Consider the following 19,833-nt stretch of genomic DNA (forward strand, 5'->3'; position numbering starts at 1 on the left):
AAGCTGTTCATTGTGGTCACGTTTAATTTAGAGCCTGGTAAGGTTCAGATTAAAGTTGATCAAGTTACTTCTACCACAGACTTCTTAAACGAACTTTGCAATCCTAAAAGAAGGGGAAAAGTATAGCCATCATTGGGTTATGTAGCCAGAATTTAGAAGCAAAGAATGGCCTGGTTGTTTAAGGGTCGATTAATATTAAATGAAAGAAAAAAATGGCGATAAAGATAATTTGTGCTATATAAAAATTTCCAAGTATCAAAACCCACAAATTTTTATGTAAATTGCATAAAACATACCTAATGTACTCATTCACTACTATATCCATAACACCTAAAACAGTGCCTAGCACTTGATATTTATAAAATGAAAAAATGAGTGAGTAAATGAATGAGCTTGTGTACTTTGCTAGCTGTGTGTATTTAGAGGGGAAGATTTGACTTTATGGTTTCTGAGTAAATCTGTTTTTTAAAAATCTATTGTTGAATGTATTAAACATTCAAGAGTCAGGAATTCCAAAGTAGCTTTCAGCTTGCTGTGTCACAGATGACCAGAGTATAACATTCTAACCCTGGAAGACATCTTATTTCGTAAAATCTGTCTGCTACTATATGGTTCCTACTTTAGAATTTGTTCAGTCCTCTCCAACTGACTTATGCCACTTACTTCAATAGCTGTCTTTGGCAATTTGTTCCATATTTCAAACACACTTTTGTGTAAAGAAACCATAAAAGTTAGAAACCTGAAAATTGGATTTTTCTTCTGAGCAATCACAGCTTACAAGTGTGGAAAATTTGTTAAAAGTTAACCCCTCCAATTTTTCAATACAGGGAGGGGAAAACACTCAGAATAGATGTATGATGTTTGGATAAATTCTTCCCCTTATTTTAATACTACTAAAAGCAGTTGAGCTCAAATCACAAGGCCTATCTCCCTAACTCTTCACGAAAGAAACAGTACAAAATGATCAAAATTTGGCCTTTCTAAATACAGAAGTCTTTAGAATATCAACACCAGTCAAAGGGCATAGTAGATAACTAATTTTCATAAACATTACCGTCTACCACATTTCACCTCTTTACTTTCATTGGCCTCATTTGGTAGTAGAAAGAGCGTAAGATTTAAAACCATGAAGACCTCTGGCTTAGTTATTAGTGTGCTTATTAGGAGACTAAAACTGAGAAAACACGTTGAAAACATCTGTCACCATAATGGTTTTAAACTAATAACCAGTAAAATGTGTTCACTTTTAGTATACGAACAAGGGAGATACCTTACTTTTCCCATCCTTCTTTGTAGATATCCCTGGGATTTTGGCCCTTAATGTAGAGAGACTAGATGACAGAGGCAATAGATGGACACTTGAGGGAAGGAGGACATCACTACCTATAATTAAATATATATCGTATGGTCAGGATACTCAAGATGGCTGTTCTCTTGCTCTCTGTACATCCCCTGCTGGGCCAGTGCCTGCTTCCCCGATACTCTACCCACATGACTGACCTTCCTACATACTTGCCCCAGGCCCCAGCTAGTGAGTGTTCTTTTCAAAGGGGCAGTGAGGGGCATGCCCCTCTACTGGTTTCCCTGGTAGCTAATGAGCCCACCTGATGTCAATTCCATTGGCGAATTGACCATCTCCCCACCCCCCCACCGCGGGAGTGAAGATTACCGCCACGTCCTGCCCATCATCCGGTACACACACTGAGGTGTCACTCCAGGCATGTAAGCTTCCCCATCCGTTAAACCATTGATGTCTGTGTTGCTGACTCCAGGCTCTTTCTTCGGTCCTGAAGCTGGGCAAGCACAGGCCTTGTAAGCCTGCGGAGTGCAGCCCAGCATATATATATTTGTTGGCTTCGTTCTCTTTGGTACTTTTATTAAAGCAGTATTAAAGTCAGTTGTAATACAGAATACAAATACTCACTTCTAGTCCGATGCTTTCCAAACTTGCCTGATCATAAGAATTAAGTAGAGAATTTGTTAAAAATGCACATCTCCAGCCTTCCTCCTTCTGTCTAATTCATTCACTCTGAAGTGAGGCAAAGGAATCAGGTGATTCTTACTGGAATCGATTTTGGGAAAAGACTAATTTAGCTCACCTACATCACCTTCTCATTTTATAGGTGAGGAATTTCAGGTACAAAGAAGTTAAATAAGCTCTCCTAAATCACTTCTTTGCTTTTTCTGTTTCTGAAATATACACCTTAATTTTGACACTGCACAGAATGAGGTTACAAGTATAAATAGCTGTCTTTCTCTTAAATACATTGTCATAATTCAAAATTACATTTCTGACTCGTGGCACTCATATATTGGTTTAAGTAAACCCAGGCACTCTGAAATGACACCATCTAAACTCTTAGATAGTAAAGCAAATCCATAATGAAGATTTTCACTTGAAATATTTTTGGTATCTAAAAATGACATTTCTTATTAAATTGTTCTCTGTAAAGCCTTACATATTAGAGATTTATATATAGTAACATCTTTTTTTTATTTCTAAAAGTGCTTTGGTTGGTTTGAAAATTACACTTCACTTTGTGTTCCATGAAAGGAATGCACAATGCTGGAGAACCTCAAGATTGTTACATTTGTTCCTTCAGGCAACACTGCAGGATTTGGATCAGCGGCGCCCCCAGTTGGAAGAACTCATTACTGCTGCCCAGAATTTGAAAAACAAGACCAGCAATCAAGAGGCTAGGACAGTCATTACCGATCGAAGTAAGTCTTTTCTTAACAGGCATGTGAAACTTAAGGAAAGATGTATGAAAAGTTTCTATAATGACTTAAGTTCATAAACCTCCATCACATTTATAGAAATGGTCTAAACAGTTGTATATTAAAACTGTTGTAACTAAGATTTTCAGTCCATAATGTTATCTTTCAATAACTGAATGTAAGTCCCTGGAATAGAGAAAATAAAATTTTCATTAATCCAGACTTACATAGGTGCAAAGCATGGAGTGGGAGGGTGTGGTGAGTAAGGGTGTGACGGAACATTTGCTCCTCTGTTGTCATTTATCTGGGCTGGCATCCACGGAGGTGCCCTTCTCTCCCTCATATCCTTGGTTGTTGGTTCAAGCAGGCAGTTGCTTCCTGGGCCATCTTTGTTTCCTGTCTGCAGTGGCACTTTCACATCTAGACGTCTCTCTGCTGCTTGGATGCCCTCACTGCGTGATATCAGGGATCATTGTGCCATTCCCATGCCACACTGGGGTGGGTGGGAACTTAGAGGCTATTTAAGCCCCATCTGCCTAGACGTTGCACATACTCTCCTTTACAGGAGATGATTCAGAGTGACTGTGCATAGGGTCAGGAAGAAGGATGGAGGGAAGAGTAAGGGAAAGTGCTCTCCCTCCTGTTTTCCTCAGAGGCTCTCCTCAGAAATAAGGCCCAGGTACCTCTGCTGTTAGATTCTCTTGGATCTCCCCGGGTTTCCTCCCTTCCACCTCCTCGCCCTCCAGGGATACATAGCAAAAGATATTAAATTTTCTTACTTTGCCTGCAGTGACCCCTTGTTTCCCTTCCCACATTCAGAGGAATCTTTTCTAGTGCAGAAGTAGGGAAAACCTTCGTTTAATCGTCTTTTTTCCTTCCAAAGCTTTTGTCTTATACCAGGCCTAGGCTTTTGAAACATAAAAACCAAGAGTCTGTGTCTTCATAATATACATTCTCTTGCGTCAACACTTCCCTAAGGAAGTAGAAGCAGAATGTCTGGCTGCCAGTATGTTGGGGGAGGGGAAAGAGTAATCAGAATCAAAGGTTAATATTTGGAAAATATTATTAGTCATACTTACATTTATTAGGTAAATAGTGATAATAGCTGTTATTTTACTGAGTACCTCCCAGGTATCAGGCAGTATGTGTTCTGTGAGGTGTATTTGTATGTGTGTGTATAAAATCTTTATAAAATCTTTACACTATCCTGTCAGCTAAATTTCATAATCCCCATTTTATAGATGAGGAAACAGTTTCTGAGACGGGTTAATCAAATTGTTCAAGCTTACAAAACAAGCAAAGAACAGAGCTTAGAATTTGCAAATGTCTCTTTCTGGCTTAGAAGTGTGTGTTCCCTTTAGAATGTTTACCACTTCCCATCTTGTTTTGTTGTTTTTGTTAATGACCTTAATCACTAAGATGAGGACTAAAGACTTTTTCAGTCTGCAATTATGGATGTTTGATTCAGTTCCTGAAGACAGTTCCTCTTTAAGTTATAGTGAATATTAATTAAAATAGACGACTCTTGATTTTGAAATTTTAACTCTTTATTGTTGATCAAACAGTGTATTTGGATATATGCTAATGTATTGGTTAGGTGGCAGTAGCCACTGTAACAGGTAAGCTTCCAAATCTTGGTAGTTTACCACAATATAATTTCACTTTCTGTTCTGGTGTATTCCAAAGCAAGCAGCCCTTAATGAAGTCATTCAGGGAACCAAGCCCCTTCCAATATTTGTGTCCAGAACAACACAACGTGTTACATGTTTAATAGGCAGGTGAGGAACGAGTATTGACCTTTGGAATTTATTTTGAGCTAGGCCTGGAAGTCGTACACATTACTTTGTTCATAATCTGTTGGCTGGAACTTGCCACATGGCCACATCTAACTGCAAGGGAGTCTGGAAAATATTGCCCAGTGTTGAGCCCAGGAAGAAGAGAAATTAATCTGGTAAGAAACTAGTCAGTCTCAGACTTCCTAGGTGGTGCAGTGGTTAAGAATCTGCCTGCCAATGCAGGGGACACGGTTCGATCCCTGCTCCAGGAAGATCCCACATGCCGCGGAGCAGCTAAGCCCGTGCGCCACAACTACTGAGCCAGCGCTCTAGAGCCCATGAGCTACAACTATTGAGCCCGTGTGCCGCAACTACTGAAGCCCAAGTGCCTAGAGCCCGTTCTCTGCAACAAGAGAAGCCACTGCAATGAGGAAACTCTGCACCACAATGAGGAGTGGCCCCCCACTCACCGCAACTAGAGAAAGCCCATGTGCAGCAACGAAGACCCAATGCAGCCAATAAATAAATAAGTAAATAAATAAATAAATTTATTAAAAAAAAAAAAGAAGAAACTAGTCAGTCTCCTCCACAGCTAATTTGGATAGAAAGAATGCACTTAAGTTCTATAGTTCCGTGTAATGTATAGGATGTCATTTCTATAACCAGCAATACAAGAGCAAAATTGCCTTGTAATGACCAACACAGATAGCTGTCCAACTTAGTAGAGTGTTTCTCCCTCAAGCTGGAACCATGAGGCTTCCCCAACCAGCTTGGTACACACAGGCTCAAAAGAGTGAATCTTAGTGAGTGATTTACAAGACTGAATTCCCACTGCACAGTTAAGTGCTCTGTTTCTTGCCTGAGAAATATGGAAATTTGGCTAAGATGTTTATGCAAATTCAAACATACTACATACAGAGTCATTTATTTTACTCATGAAAAATAACTTCTTTTTCCCCCAAGAGGAAAATAACACTAATTTATTTTACAGTAGCCATTCAGCTTTGTCTAAACATTTTCCATTATCCCTTGCTATCTTTTTTAGATATTGTATTGACTTTTTTTCATGATGGAGATTAAAATTGAGTGACTGGAGGGCAGGTTTGTATATCTGCTAATATCCAGTGATTTGAATAGTTCTGCCTTTCTAAGCTTTTGTCTTTTAGGAATGAATACCTTTATGAATATTTGCAGCATAGTGGAAAGATTCCAACCCAAATGGTCCAAAAAAAGCATTTTCTTAAAACCAAGTGTCTGTTGAGACATGTCATGTTGCTTATTAAGAGCCTAAGCCAGAATCTTAGTTCTGAACATGCCTGGAGCCTCTAAAGCTGGTACCAGGATAATTCTGACAAGATATGTTTATCTAAACAATGTCATTTGCAGCCCTGCAATACTTCAGTTTCTCTCTCCATTTGAAATCAATAAAATGGGATGGAAATTCAATACTCATAAAGTTTCAATCGTGTCAAAATAGAATTTTTCTTAGTATAGATTTGGTTTTCAGGGAACGCATGGAAATAAAATACTTGCTCATAAAATTGTATTTTCTTATTTGAAGACTTCAGTATTCCTTTTTTATTGCCCTGAAACTTCTAGAAATACTTAAAAGGGAATCAGCTAAATAAAGAAAAATACTCAATAAGTATATAATACTGTATTCAAACATGTTTCCCTCCTTGGTAAATCCCAGTTCATAACTTTGAACAGTTGGGGAAATCTATACATAGTTATTACATTCTGTCAAGAGGAAAGTCCAGTAAAAAGCAATTCTTCTCTACTAGTAATATCCATGCTAAAATCTCCGGTAATTGGGTCTGCAAAATACCAACTGTGTTTCACTGTATAACACTATTTCCATGGTATCTGTTGTTTTCAGGTGATTATATTGATGGGAATCATGCTGTAATAATCTAGGTGAAAGAATAAATTTCATTCTAAGATCATTCAGGTGAAAAATTCTCCTTGCTGTTTCTGATGGTCACACTGCTCATTTTCCTTCAATGCTTTGGTTCCTGAATGTGTCAACCATTGCTGGTCATTTTTTTCTGCAAAAGGGTCAGGAGACCAGAAACAGATAAGAAGGATTTAAAATTGCTTCCTTGGAGGTTTCTGAATTATGCAAAACTCACGTTCGTGTCCGTTCCTACTGCAAATCTTAGTACCATAATACCTCTCATAGCAGTGAGGAGGATACGGAAAAAAAAGAACTGCTCCCTCACTGCCCTGTTTATTCCTCAAATAATATTGGTGAACATGGCTCTTCTGACATTTGTATTTGAGAACCTTGCTCTGTAGCTTCTCCCTCTAACCCCCACCATTACCATTTTAAATACCTATGGCAAGAGCACATACAGGTTTTGAGGGCAAGCTGCCTGGGCTGCCACTTAGTACCTTTGTGACCCTGAACAAAGAACTAATCTCAGTAAGCTATCTGATCTTGGTTTCCTGCTCTATAAAATAAGATTACTTCTGTCTACCTCAAGGTTGGGAGAATTAAATGAGATATTACAGGAAGAGCACTTAGATCCTGGCCATAGTGAGAGCTCAATGAATGTTCTCTCTTTTTGTTTTAATTATAATCTGATTGGGTTGTTAGAATGCTTAGTGGGAGAGCATTTAAAGCATTTAGTAAGCTCTTTAGTAACTTTCTGATTTTTCCACTACCAACCCCCCGCAAAGAAAGTGGAGAGAGAGTTTTAGAAGATCAAAAGGAGAAAGTTGCTTTGGAAAAGATGGAATAAGATATATAAATAGAATTAAACAAATATTTGGAAAAGCCTTCATGTGGGTGATACTACAAAAAGCAAGGCAATTGATGTAAGCTATTTCATTTTCAATATTTACTCTAACCTTAGGAGGTGGGTATTATTATAGAGACAGAAAACTGAAGTTCAGAGACTTTAAGTAACATGCCTGGGGTCCTAGTAAGATGTCATGTGAGAGACTAGGATTTAAACTGATGTCTGTATAATTCTAAAGCCTGAGGCACATCACAAATAGTAAGGGCTTGTTAGTCAAAAAATAGAAAGAAATTTGAGAACTTAAAATATTAGAAGTAACCTCAGTTTACTGTCATCTAAATATAATGTTTTACTGCTCCCATTTATGTTGTTGTCTTCTATGCATTTGCATGTCTAATTATAGAATTGTCTCTTACATGTGTTGAAAATATATAAGATAGTGGACCTGAGTAGTCTACTAGCTGTTCAACCTTGACCAAGTAGATTCACTTCTCTAAGCCATGGCTCCGGCATCTGTCATGTGGGGTTAATAGTAATACTTAAGCTGGTAGGGTGATTGTAAAGACAAAATTACATGGTATTTCTAAAGTGAAGACCTGGCACATACTAGATGCTCGTTAAATGGTAGATACGATCAAGATGAGATGAATTTGGTACAGAGGAACTGGAGATGGGAGAATATGAAGGGGGAATAATATATGGCCTTTTATTATCTAACGCAGGGGTGGAACTTCTAAAACAAAATACTAAGTCTTAAGAGAGAGTTGTTTCTTTTAAAATTATTTTTCATCTAAGACTTTTTCTAACTAGTCCAGAATTCTTTGCGAAATTTGGTGACATCATATAAATTTTAAGAGAATGAATTCGTATCATATTGCTTAAAGAGCTGTTGTACAGGGCTGTAGAGAGGAGAATGCCCTACTGTATGAGAATAAAAATACTCTCACAGGATTTCTGAATTAACCGACAGTTTTATAGCAGCTTTGTCAACCCATCATTCATTGCTGCAACCAAATGTAAGAAATCCTTCATGGTGAAATAAAAAGACTTTGTTATTCTCCACATTTTTATGAAATCTCTATTGCTAATGAAATGCCAGCCAATATCTTCCTCTCAAATGTTGTCTAATAGAGAGTTGCTTATTTTAGAAGAAGTGGAGTCAACCATATAAATTTCCTTCTTTTGACATCTAGCACCTGCTCTCAACCTGTTATAACTACAAGCAGCTCTCAAAATTTACATCCACTAAGATGCCACTGGCAACCCAAGAGTTCAGTTCAGTTCAGTAAATATTTGAATACTTACTCTGTGCTAGTTAACATCAGAGGTGATGGAGGGGATACAGAGAGGAGTGATTCAGCCTTTGTCTTAAAAGAGCTCACAATCAAATGTGGGTATTTGGACAAGTATATCCAGGCAAAGCAGTCTAGAATAAGTACTTCAGTAGAGAAGAAGTATAAAATGTGGAGAGAGAGCACAAGAGAAAGGGAGATTGGATCTGAATGAGGGGGTCCTGGCATGCTCCCAGGAGGTTAAATTTTGTCTAAAAATCCTAAATTTGATTAGGATTTTGAAAAGCAGAAAGAGGCTGGAGAGGGAAGGATATTTCAGGGAAGGCTGACAGGGGAATACATAATTAGACTTAAGTTAGCAATGGTGTGATGGGAGAATTTGCAGGAGTGGCGGGTGTGTGCGCGCGCGCACACCCGCACACATGTTGTGGAGGGTAAGGCAGTAAATGAAGTCAGTGAGAGCAGTTAGGTGTCACAAGAGCCCAAGCTAGAGCAGCGGCAGTGCAGTGAAAAGAAAGAACGGAATTAAGATATGCGGTGGAGCTAGCATTAACAGGATTTGGACCCTGATTGGATGTGTGAAATTGAAGATCTAAGAGAGTGCTTGCCTCTTACGATGTTGAGATTCAGTGCTTTGGAAGATGGCAATATCATAACCAGAGACAAACTCAGGAAAAGGAGTTGATTATGGGTGATAAGATAATGTGTTTAAAATACAGCCAATGTCCAGAATGAGAAATGGTTGAAAACACAAGAGGAGATTTCAGGAGTGAAGTTATCTCTACACAGATTGGGAAGTTACCTGGAGTGGATAAGCTTGCATAGAAATAGGGTGCCAGGTGAAAAGAAAAACAAACCTAAGGAAGAGCGTGGCACTTGTCTTACATTTAAGGAATGCATTGATAGGAAGAGTTAACACCACCCCTCCCAGTCACAACTTGCAGTATAGGTGCATTTAGACAAACACACACTGAAGAATGAGTTTGTAGGTTTTGCACTATATTTTGTTTTCTGTATCTTCTGCAGTCCAACCAGTCTAATAGCATAAGTTTTGGTGCAGTGGACCTCAATGTTATACCAAAGGTTAAGCAAAATAGCACTTTCTCAATTCTACTACAGAAATAAGAGTTTTACTACATTCTGCCTTTTATTATTATTAATCTTCTAGTGTTGTTATTTGCTAGGAATAGTGAGTACATTAATCAGCATTCTCCAGAGAACTAGTGTGCACGCACGTGCTGGCTCTCTCGCTCTATCTCTATATATACATATTTATTTATATATATATTTATGTTTATTTAAATGTGCACACACACACACACACAAAGAGCAAAAGAGAGAGAGATTTTAAGGAATTGGCTCATGCCACCATGGGAACTGGGAAGTAAGAAGTCTTTGGGGCATACCAGCAGGATGGATACTCAAGAGAAGAGTTGATACTACAGTCTTGAGTCCAAAGGCCATGTGGAGGCAGAATTTTTTCCTTTTATGGGGATCGCAGTGTTTTCTTTTAAGGACTTCAGCTGATTGAATGAGGCTGTCCCACACTATGGAGGCTAATCTGCTTTACTCAAAGTCTACAGATTCAAATGTTAATCACATCTAAAAAGTACCTTTACAGAAACCCTTAGGCTGATGCTTAAACAAATAACTTGGCATCATTGTCTAGCCAAGTTGACATATAAAATTAACCATCACAGTGAGGTTCATAGTGCCATGTGTTTCTTCACATATAAATTTCATGATTCCTTTAATTTTCATTAGTATGCTGTTAATAGGGTACCTGGAAATATATATTAAAAAGTAGAAATGATCTTTTACCATCTTGATCAATTTCAGCGCTCCATTAGAGTAATTATAACTCATACATTAAATTTTTACCTATAAAAACAAGTGCATGTGTTTTTTCTTTTATGGAATTTTTCTTGTGTTAAACTAATACTAAATATCTATGATGAAATAATTCTATTTTAATTTCTCATTTTTTAATTTTATGAGATGAATATCAACATATATTTGAGTAGGACTTAACATCCAAATTTGCTGCCATGACTATATATAATTATTAATCTTTCATGTGAGCATGTAATTGGAAAAATAAATTTTATTTAAAGTGATGTTAGCTACAGTTATGAACATAGTGTTTTCTACTATTGCTTAGTGTTTTCATTATGTTTCTTTCTAAGGGGAAGGATTTGGATTAGCAAATATTCACCCACTTTTAAAAATGTAGTATAATAAACATAACTATTAAATAATTAAACCATTTAAATAAAACAATTTTTTTTCTTTCTCAGTATAATAGAATAAAGATGGTGATGAATAAATGTAAAGAATCTCACCCTCAGGCAAAGTGAGCTGATAAGACAAATACAGAACAGAAAGAAATGTGCTCACAGCGGGAACTCCAGATTTTCATACACTAGCATTTTCATCTTACAGCATATCGGAACATTGCAACTGAAGACCTGAATTTCTCTTATATTTTGGTACCTCTGGGTGTAAGGAGAACTGTTATTCCCTGGTGGTACCATGCAGTTTCGATGAAGCTAAGACAAGGGTTTGATATGTGCTACAGACTGCTCCTAAAAGATTCCCTCAGCTCTCCTCCGGTGTTGGAAGACTGTAGGGGTTATTTGAGATCTACCATTTCTTTATCAAATTCCCTCATTAATAATTTGAAGCAGCATAACAAATAGTTTGCCAGTAGTCTTTATTCTGTTGTACCTGCCTAAAGGTTAGCATTTATGAAGTAAATAGGATTAATGGATTGTGAACTTTCTGCATGCAAAGGACAGAGCTGGGCTCATTCTACTTTAGTCAAGAAAAGGAGTTTGCGGTTACCTACTGCTGCAAAACAACCCCAAAACTTAACGCCTTACAGGAGCAACAATCATTTATCATCTCTCACACTTTCTCTAGGTCAGGAGATCATGAGTGACTTGGTTGAGTGGTTCTGTCTTGGGATTTCTCATGAGGTTGCAGACAGTAGTCACCTGGGGCTGCAGTCATGTGAAAGCTCAACTGGGGCTGGAAGATTCACTCCCAGGGTGGCTCACTCACGTTGTTTGTGAGGTGGTGCCATCTAGCTGGTTCTTCTCTGCAAGGGCTTCTCCATGCGACTGCTCGCGTGTCCCTGTGATTTTGTGGCTGCCTTCAAGAATAAGTAAAGCACGAGTACAAGGTGAAAGCTGTAATGCCCCTTGTGACCTAGGCTCAGAACTCATACTCTTACTTCTTCAGTAAATTATTTGTCACAGGTCAGCCCTGATGCAGTGAGGGGGAGGAAGGAGAGACTCCAGAAGTCATAAATACTAGGAGGTGGGGATCACTGGGGACTACTTTGGAGTTGACTACCATAGGATTTTTCAAGCCTTAGAATGAAAGTTTTCTGAAACATGATCCCATGTTGCTTTGACCGTCTCCTTCAGACACCCCCGCAAATGTCAAAGCTGCTCTTCTGAAAATGGCAGACCACTGGTGTGCGCTCTTCGTCCTGCACATGCACGTTGAAAGGAAAAAGAACACACCAGCACTCTTCTATAGCTGCTGGACAGCATGATAATTATCTCAGATCCACTCAGCCTGGCTCCATGTGGAGCATATGGGTTTTTGGAAAGAAAGCTCTTGAGTTTTGGAGGCCTCCTAGGAAGACCTAGGCAGCTAGCAGTTGTGGAATGATGATTATTACTTTTATGTTTGTGAGACAAACACAAAAGAATGTCTTTCCTTAGTTTCATTCTAAGAGTAACGTGGTGCTGAAAGCAATGAATCTAAGATGGGAAGATGTGGTTTAAGTCCTGGCTCTGCTGTTTAATGACAGCAGGACGCTTGGCAAATTATTTAGTCTCTCTGACCCTTTGTTTTTTCATCTGTAAAACTGAGCTCTGATGCCTTCTGTACCAGGTGGCTATTAGGATTAAATGGAGAGACATCAGGAAAAGCCCTTCTCAAATGGCAAATCACCACAGAAATAATAGTGTCCTGGTCATCTTAGGCTGCTGTGACAAAATACTAGAGACAGTGTAGATTAAATAATAGACATTTATTTCTCATAGTTCTGGAGGCTGGGAAGTCCAAGATCAAAAGTGCCAGCAGATTCGGTTCCCGGTGAGAACCCCTTCCTAGCTTGCAGAGGGCCAATTCTCAGCAGAAAGCTCTGCTCTCTCCGTCTTCTAATGAGAATACTAATCCCTTCATGAGGACCGACCCTCATGATGTCATCTAAACTTAATTACTTCCCAAAGGCCCCATCTCCAAATACCATCACATTGGGCATTAAGGCCTCAGCATGTGAAAACTGAGGGAACACATACGTTCAGTCCATAACATTCAGCTATCTTCATCTTTGACAGTTGCAGTAGGTCTTCTAGGTATCAACAATGACAGAGGCATGCTATGAGTGTAAGAGTTTTTTACATTTAGAAAATGGGTACATGAAGATTGAGTATTGTTATTCTGTCTGTATACAGAATATTTAGTACTTGCTCAAGAAATTTTCCTTCACTGAGAGTGCTATCTTAAATTCCAGTCTGGGGTCTTGGTAAAAATATGCTCTAGATCAAAATTTTCCTAATGAAATGCTTTATGATATTTTATTCAGTATTAAGATACAGCAAAAAAATATTTATGCCAGGCATCCTATTTTTGTGGTTTCCAGCTATTGCATAGTCTAGTTTATTACCATCTGTAAGTAGTCTAACTCTGGATCACAGGACTGAACGCACTGAGAGTCCTCTATGAAGTCTATAGGGCAGTGATAGAAACAGTAAACCTGGCCATTGGAATCAGACTTTTCTGTTTAATACAGGAGCCATAGAACCGCTGCCTTGAGCCACAGCTGGCTTTTTGAAAATACAAAATTGGTGGAGGGAAGGAAAGGCAAAGAGTCGTATACCAGCCTGATTTCACTTGTTATCAGAAAAGTGTGTGCTAAACAACAGAATATTTGAAAAGATAAAATTGAGTCTCAAATGCACAGAATAAGAATGAGAGGAAAGCACCTCTCTCTATAATTAAACAGAAAACTGTGCCATGAATTGATAAAATTCAGTCATCCTGAAAATGTGAACATCAAGTGTAATTGTGCAGAAAGATAAGGTAATACGAACAACATAGGAATATATAGGCTCATGTTGGCCTTTTGAAACAATGGCACTTTACAGGCTCCTCCTTAAGGATTTAGTGTAGTCTTATCCATTGTAGGGACTGCTAAAAGGGGAAGGCACAGTTGTCTTGGACTATAAAATGGGGGAGTTCTCTTGATTATTACTAGTACTACTTGTAAATTGCTCAGAGTTTTAGAACATCAGGTTATGTGTCTCTTGGTGTTGGGCACCGCGCTAAACATCCTTTGTGGCACATAGCAGTAAATCGCATGGGAGGAATTTTTTTCTCAGCCTCTGGCAGAGCACCCAAAATGTCCAGGTTTCCCTCTTAGTAGCGAGGTGTTTTGGTAACTGAAAACACATCCCAGAGAACTCCAGAATATATGAAACATTTGAGATAGGTCAGAGCTGTTAAAATGTTTACTTATTTATTTGGCCAAGTCAAATTTCATTCAAATTCTAAAATATCTCATCTTAGAAATAATAATAATAGTTTAGATCTCTGTTATGTTTTACATGAGTTGGACAAAGAACTCCGATACATATATGAGTTGAGTTGATTTTCACAATATCACCTAAAGTTGATAGAGTTGTTCCTCAGTATCCGTGGGGGATTGGTCCCAGGAGGCCCTGTGGACATGCATATCTGCAGATGCTCAAGTCCCTTACATAAAATGGTGAAGAACAATGAATATAGCCGGCCCTCTGTCTTTGTGGGGTTTGCGTCCACAGATATGGAGGGCCGACCCTATTGTCCTCATTAAATGAATGAGGGAACCAAGGATGATAGCTATTAATACCTTGTTCAAGGTCACGCAGAGAGCAAATGGGAGAACCAGGATTTAACCTAAGTCTTCTGATTCTAAAAGGGTATTAAATGGGTGTTCTTCCCTATGCTGAAGGGAGACAGCACTTGAGACTCAGTTATTGAAAGTTTTATAAATAAATATATATGTAAAATAAATAAATGTGTATATATGGGTACGCATTTATATACATAATTATATATTCATATATAGATTTATATGTAAATCTTATATGTACTACTGATGAATGTTTATATCAATTATTTATTAACTCATGATAGTTTATTTCAATTAAGTTAAAACATACTGGGAATTTATTGAATCATGAGACTTAAAGATTCTTAGAGGAATTCATTCTTAAGCCATAAGCAAAGTCACCTTTAAAACTAGATAGGAAGCCAACATATGTTAAAAAGCAAAACAAACGAAAAGCTTTCCAGCAGGAGACTCTATTCCCCTATTTCTCTGATAGTTCAGAGATGGAAGTGTGCGAGGGAGCAGGTCTCTTTCTCATGCTGTCACATTCGTAAGTTACTAAATGCCAAAGGTTAGGAATTCCAATCACTGTTGTGTGTCTCAGGACATTCTCTCCCTAGTACAGTATATGTTTTATCTCCCTGACTGAACTGTAAGCTTCAAAATGTGACTCTTTTATATTCGAATTCTTATAATTCTAACATTTGATTCTGAAAATAACAAGCACGCCATAAATACTAAGTGATTGAATGAACTGTCTCACAGGGTAGCTGGCAAATAGTGTAAGGCTACAAGCTGCCGTCATCATCTCCATGACCATGAATCACCATTAGATAGAATTAGCCTGAAGAGATTAATAAAATGCCCTGCTTAAAAAGCAAACAAAAAACAAGCAAAACCCATGACAAACACACCCAGACTTTGGAATAGTGAGTGATTTTTCAATTTTAAGAGATTGAGAGTCTTTTTATTACAATCTCTTATAAACAGAACAGATTTTAAAAGCACCCTGGTCTGATTCCAGTTCACGTACCTCATCCTTGCAGAAAACGTACTAGGCCATGTGAATGTTCTTCAGTGCACTTCTGGCGGTTCTGCTGATTTGAGCAAAATGAAAATGACATGTAAATAGAGAGTTCTTAATCTTTAGAAGCTCGAGTACCCCTCCCTCTCTAATCTTGAAAGTAGAAATTTGGATTCAGAGTCTCTTTTTTTTAATGAAAAATTCTTTTTCCTTTTATCATGATGTCTGTGGAAAGGGTTCAGAGAACTCAAATCAGGAAGTCATGTTATAGGTTAAGACAAAATAAGAATGTGACTTTGTGTTATATAAAGAAAACAGTGTATGATTAAGTACCCTGTTGTCCCTAGGGGAAGTAGAATAAATATCAGCCCCGGGCAGCCAGCAAAATGTGCTATGGCCATTAAAAACATTACATTCTCTGCCTTTACACTTCATTAGGTAGATAATGAGTTGTACATATTTTAAGACTTAAAACAACGAGACTGACCATGATAGTTTGCATCAGTTAGTACCAAAATCTAGGATAGGCACTTGGCAGATGCTTTAATAGTACTAATCATATTTTGTTTATGTTTTGAATAAATGGTATCATTTCATTATTTTTGTGTCCTGGTTCTAAATATATACACCAGCAAGTTGCATGGCCATTCAAAACAGGTTAACTTTAAATATGTTTTGAGCTAGAGATTATGTGATAGGTCTTTAACATGAATATAGGAGCCAGATTCCCAATTCAAAATTCCACCCTCTAAAAGTCACTGGCATATACAACTGTCTAGTTCAGATAAAAATTGTTGACTATATAGGGAAGGAAAAATAATTTTCCTTCTACCCTTCTAGGTTCTTGGCTGAGACACCTGCCGTAATAAAAGACAGATAAACAGGAGAAAAACAGACGTTTAATAACATGGATACCCAGGAAAACTGAGTAGCTCGCTGAAGTGACCCAAGCCACCACCTTAAATATTACCTTCAGCTAAAGACAAAAGAAGATATTGGTGTTGGGAGGGAGGCCAATTATGGGAGGTGACCAGGAAAAGCATAGTGAACAGAGAAAAGTTGTGATGCAGATTTAAATCCATGTCTTCTCCATCAGTGAGAGTTTCTAGAGATTTACAGTCATTCTTCTTTTCCTGGTAAGAAGAGGGAGACACACTTACAAATGGAGATTCCCTTTATGAATGTAAATGTCTCTTACAAAAGGGTAACTTCTAATCAGTTGTCACAGCTTTTCCCATGTCTGCTCTTTCTTAAAAATAATCAGCCTAAAATAATCCTTATACAAAAGAGGCATATTTGGGGGTGACAAATTCTGCTCCCCTTCAGTGCTTACTAATTAAATTTTCACCTTCAAGCTTGTAGAAGGAAATTAAATATAGATTGACCCTCTTTTAAAAGAAATAGAACCGATGAGACTGATGACTTTCTTTTATAAATGTGTAAATCTGCAAGTATTTTATAAGGACCTAATATGCACAAATAAATCAATTTGGATTAAATGATTATTTTACTCATTTCCCAAAAACCGAATTATATTTTAAACTTGACCTAATATTTTTACTTAACAATTTGTATTAATATTTAAATTATGTGAAGGACAAATACAAGCTTAAAATATTGATGTTTTCCTTCACACATTTATATATCAAATATTGATTATGTACACAAGGTTTCAGGCTAGGAATTATATGGTATTCCAAGAAAGCAATAATATACTCTCCTCAATTAAGGTGTTTGTTATTACATAGAAGTAAAATTATTGTAACAATATTAGGTAGAATTTATACATGCTACAGAAGAAATATAAACAATATTTTTATAAATATATGGGTTTATGATTTTTTCATTTATCCATTGTTTAGAAAACAAATTACTGAATAAATTTGAAGATCTAATTAGCTTTCTTAGGTGGTTCATGAATGAGGAAGCATCCCATCTAGCAATTAGATAGACACTCAAAGGGGTTGTACAAAATGGAAGGTTTTTATAGGAAGGGTGAGGCAAGGGAGCAATTAGAAGAAGAAAAATAAAGGATTAGTTTTAGGCCAGGACATCTTTTTCAGGCGGAAGGGAACAGCAGGAGTTTTATCATGCAGAATGCTCTTCTTCCTCTGGGGGACGGAGAGAGCTCACAAGGCAAATTACTTCATTGGTGCTTGCCAGAAAATCCCAGACTCCTTGATTAAGATTATATTTCTGGTGAAGGTTAAAACTGCAGTGAGTTTAGGTATTAAATCTAGGTTTGGTATCATGGAGGTTAGCACAAGCGATACCATTATGGGCCTATGGTTTTTCGCTTTAAGAATTCCCCCCTTTTGATCAAACTCTCAGCCTAACAGATATGCAGTCAAAATGTAAGGCGTTAGCTTCTCTCTCAGCTACTGCTCTGCAGCTTTGTTGACCTTTGGTGTGGTACCTATAGGTCATGACATTTTTTGCTGAACCCCAGTGATGTTCACAGGCCAGCACTTCAAATTCACAATTTTTAACGTGGTCGTTATCTTCACTTATTTTCTGATGTTCCAGTCTTAGGGAGATCTTTTCCCTGCTGCTCAGCATCTGTGAACATGCATTTAAAACTTTTGAGAAGATACAATGTGCCAGGGGGATTATTATGAAATCTGTAAGCAGGGTAATTCCCAATGTCTGGAGTGCACTTTGGAGCCCTAGTCCCTAAGACCTAATACAATCAACGGAAGACCACGCAACCCACCGCCTGGCATTGAAGGAGTCACCCTTTTAAGCCAAGTGGCTTACTCAGTGATGTTATTTAAGTGAGTTTCAACTTCTCCAGAACTGTCAGTCCAGGAATAGCAGGTAGTGTTGGTCACAGTGCCAACACATCTTTGCTTAGCTAAAAGGAAGTCAAGGTATCTCATTATCAAAAACTGCCTTAGCCAGAGAGTCTAAGGATTTTTGGTGATCAGCTAGAGTCTTAGCAACAGAATCTCCAGTGTCTCTAAGAGTTAAGGAAAACTTCCTGATCATGAGGCTGAAGACTTGGCCTCTGTGCACCAGTACTGAATCAAATCTCGGAAACAGAGTTTTGGGTGAAGTAGAAAAGAATAGCTTTATTGCTTTGCCAGGCAAAGGGGGCTACACTGGGCTCATGCCCTCAGAAACTGTGTGTCCCAACCAGGGGAGGATTTGGTGAGGAGTTTTATAGCAGTGGTTCATGGACGGGATTGCTGATAAAGATCAGGGTGTGTGCAGGGCCTGCATTCCTTTAATGTGGCCTCAGGGTCTCCTGATGAGCTTCTGTGGTTCTCGAGGTTATCAAACTGTGACCTTCTCTCTGGAATGAAGAATGCTTCATCAAGCAGTTAGCATCTTCTGTTTGTTGGGGGTTTGAGTTCTGCGGAAGGGCTCAAATTATATTGTTTTGTATATCCCTTGAGGTGGAACCAGGACCCTGTCCCAAGGCTGCACTGTTGTTTCTTGACTGCTCTTCCCTTGTCTCCACATCCCCTCTCTTCCCTGATTAGCAACTGTTTGAACCTGCTCTTTGAAAGTCAGGGAATGTCGTGGAGGCTGAAGCCTATTCCCTACAAATAAGAAACGGGGGACACAGAAAGGTTTCCATGCCCAGGAACCCCACAGGGTCCTGCTTGATTTCAATCATATTCTCATCTGTATTAACTCCTAACCAAGAATGCAGGGCCCTGCCAAAGGAAGCAATTCTTGAATCATGAAGGCCTCCTGGTAGGTCCTTTCTAGAACAGTTAGGGGCCCAGTTATCTAACAATAACCTAGGAGGCATAGCTCAGCTGTACACTAACCATCTAGGCGTTCATAGGCCCAAGGAGAAAGATCACCACCACAGACAAAGACAAGACCTGCAGGGCACAAACCATTCCTGTTAAGGAAGTACTGTAAATTGATTTATTCACAGGGACTGCTACATTTACCTGTTCAAGCCAGGGGTAATTCAGGTTTTTAGCACATGTGAGAAGAAAATATCCTAGCCTGAAAGAAACAATCATTCTAAATTCCAGAGTTTTCCCTCCTTGGTAATGGCCTGGGAGATACAGATAAGGGTGTTATATTTCCAGGGCAATGTGAAAGTGAAGAAAAGAAAGAAGAAAGGATTTCATGTTTAGCTAACGTAGGACGTAGGACGTCTTGATCTAGCCTCTTGGGCGAAAGCAGTGTACAGTGATGTCAGCTACTTCTCGTCTTCATCAGTTTTCTTCAGAGGACTCCAGCATTTGCACAGACCAGGTGTCAGATGGAGTCCTCCTTAACTGTGAGATGTGTACCTGAGGCTCAGCACTTTCTAGTTTTACAACAGTGTCAGTGCTCAGGAAGTACTTGGTAGAGTCCCTCCCAACAGGGCTCTAGGGCTACCTTTATTCTTAGTTATTTCAAATCAGAATGGTGGGAGAAAATT

At 38.4% G+C, this 19,833-nt stretch overlaps 1 protein-coding gene across 5 annotated transcripts in view; it reads left to right on the forward strand.

Moving 5' to 3' along the window:
• DMD (dystrophin) overlaps positions 1-19,833 on the forward strand; it is a 1,940,210-nt gene that overhangs the window by 1,359,829 nt on the left and 560,548 nt on the right. For all 5 annotated transcript variants that reach the window (XM_057717394.1, XM_057717395.1, XM_057717398.1 and 2 more), the window contains one exon: positions 2,604-2,721. In XM_057717394.1, coding sequence (XP_057573377.1) covers positions 2,604-2,721 — 118 coding nt within the window. The remainder of the gene's footprint in view (positions 1-2,603; positions 2,722-19,833) is intronic.

The sequence above is a fragment of the Hippopotamus amphibius genome, chromosome X (genome assembly GCF_030028045.1).
Source record: "Hippopotamus amphibius kiboko isolate mHipAmp2 chromosome X, mHipAmp2.hap2, whole genome shotgun sequence".
Lineage (NCBI taxonomy): Eukaryota > Metazoa > Chordata > Mammalia > Artiodactyla > Hippopotamidae > Hippopotamus > Hippopotamus amphibius.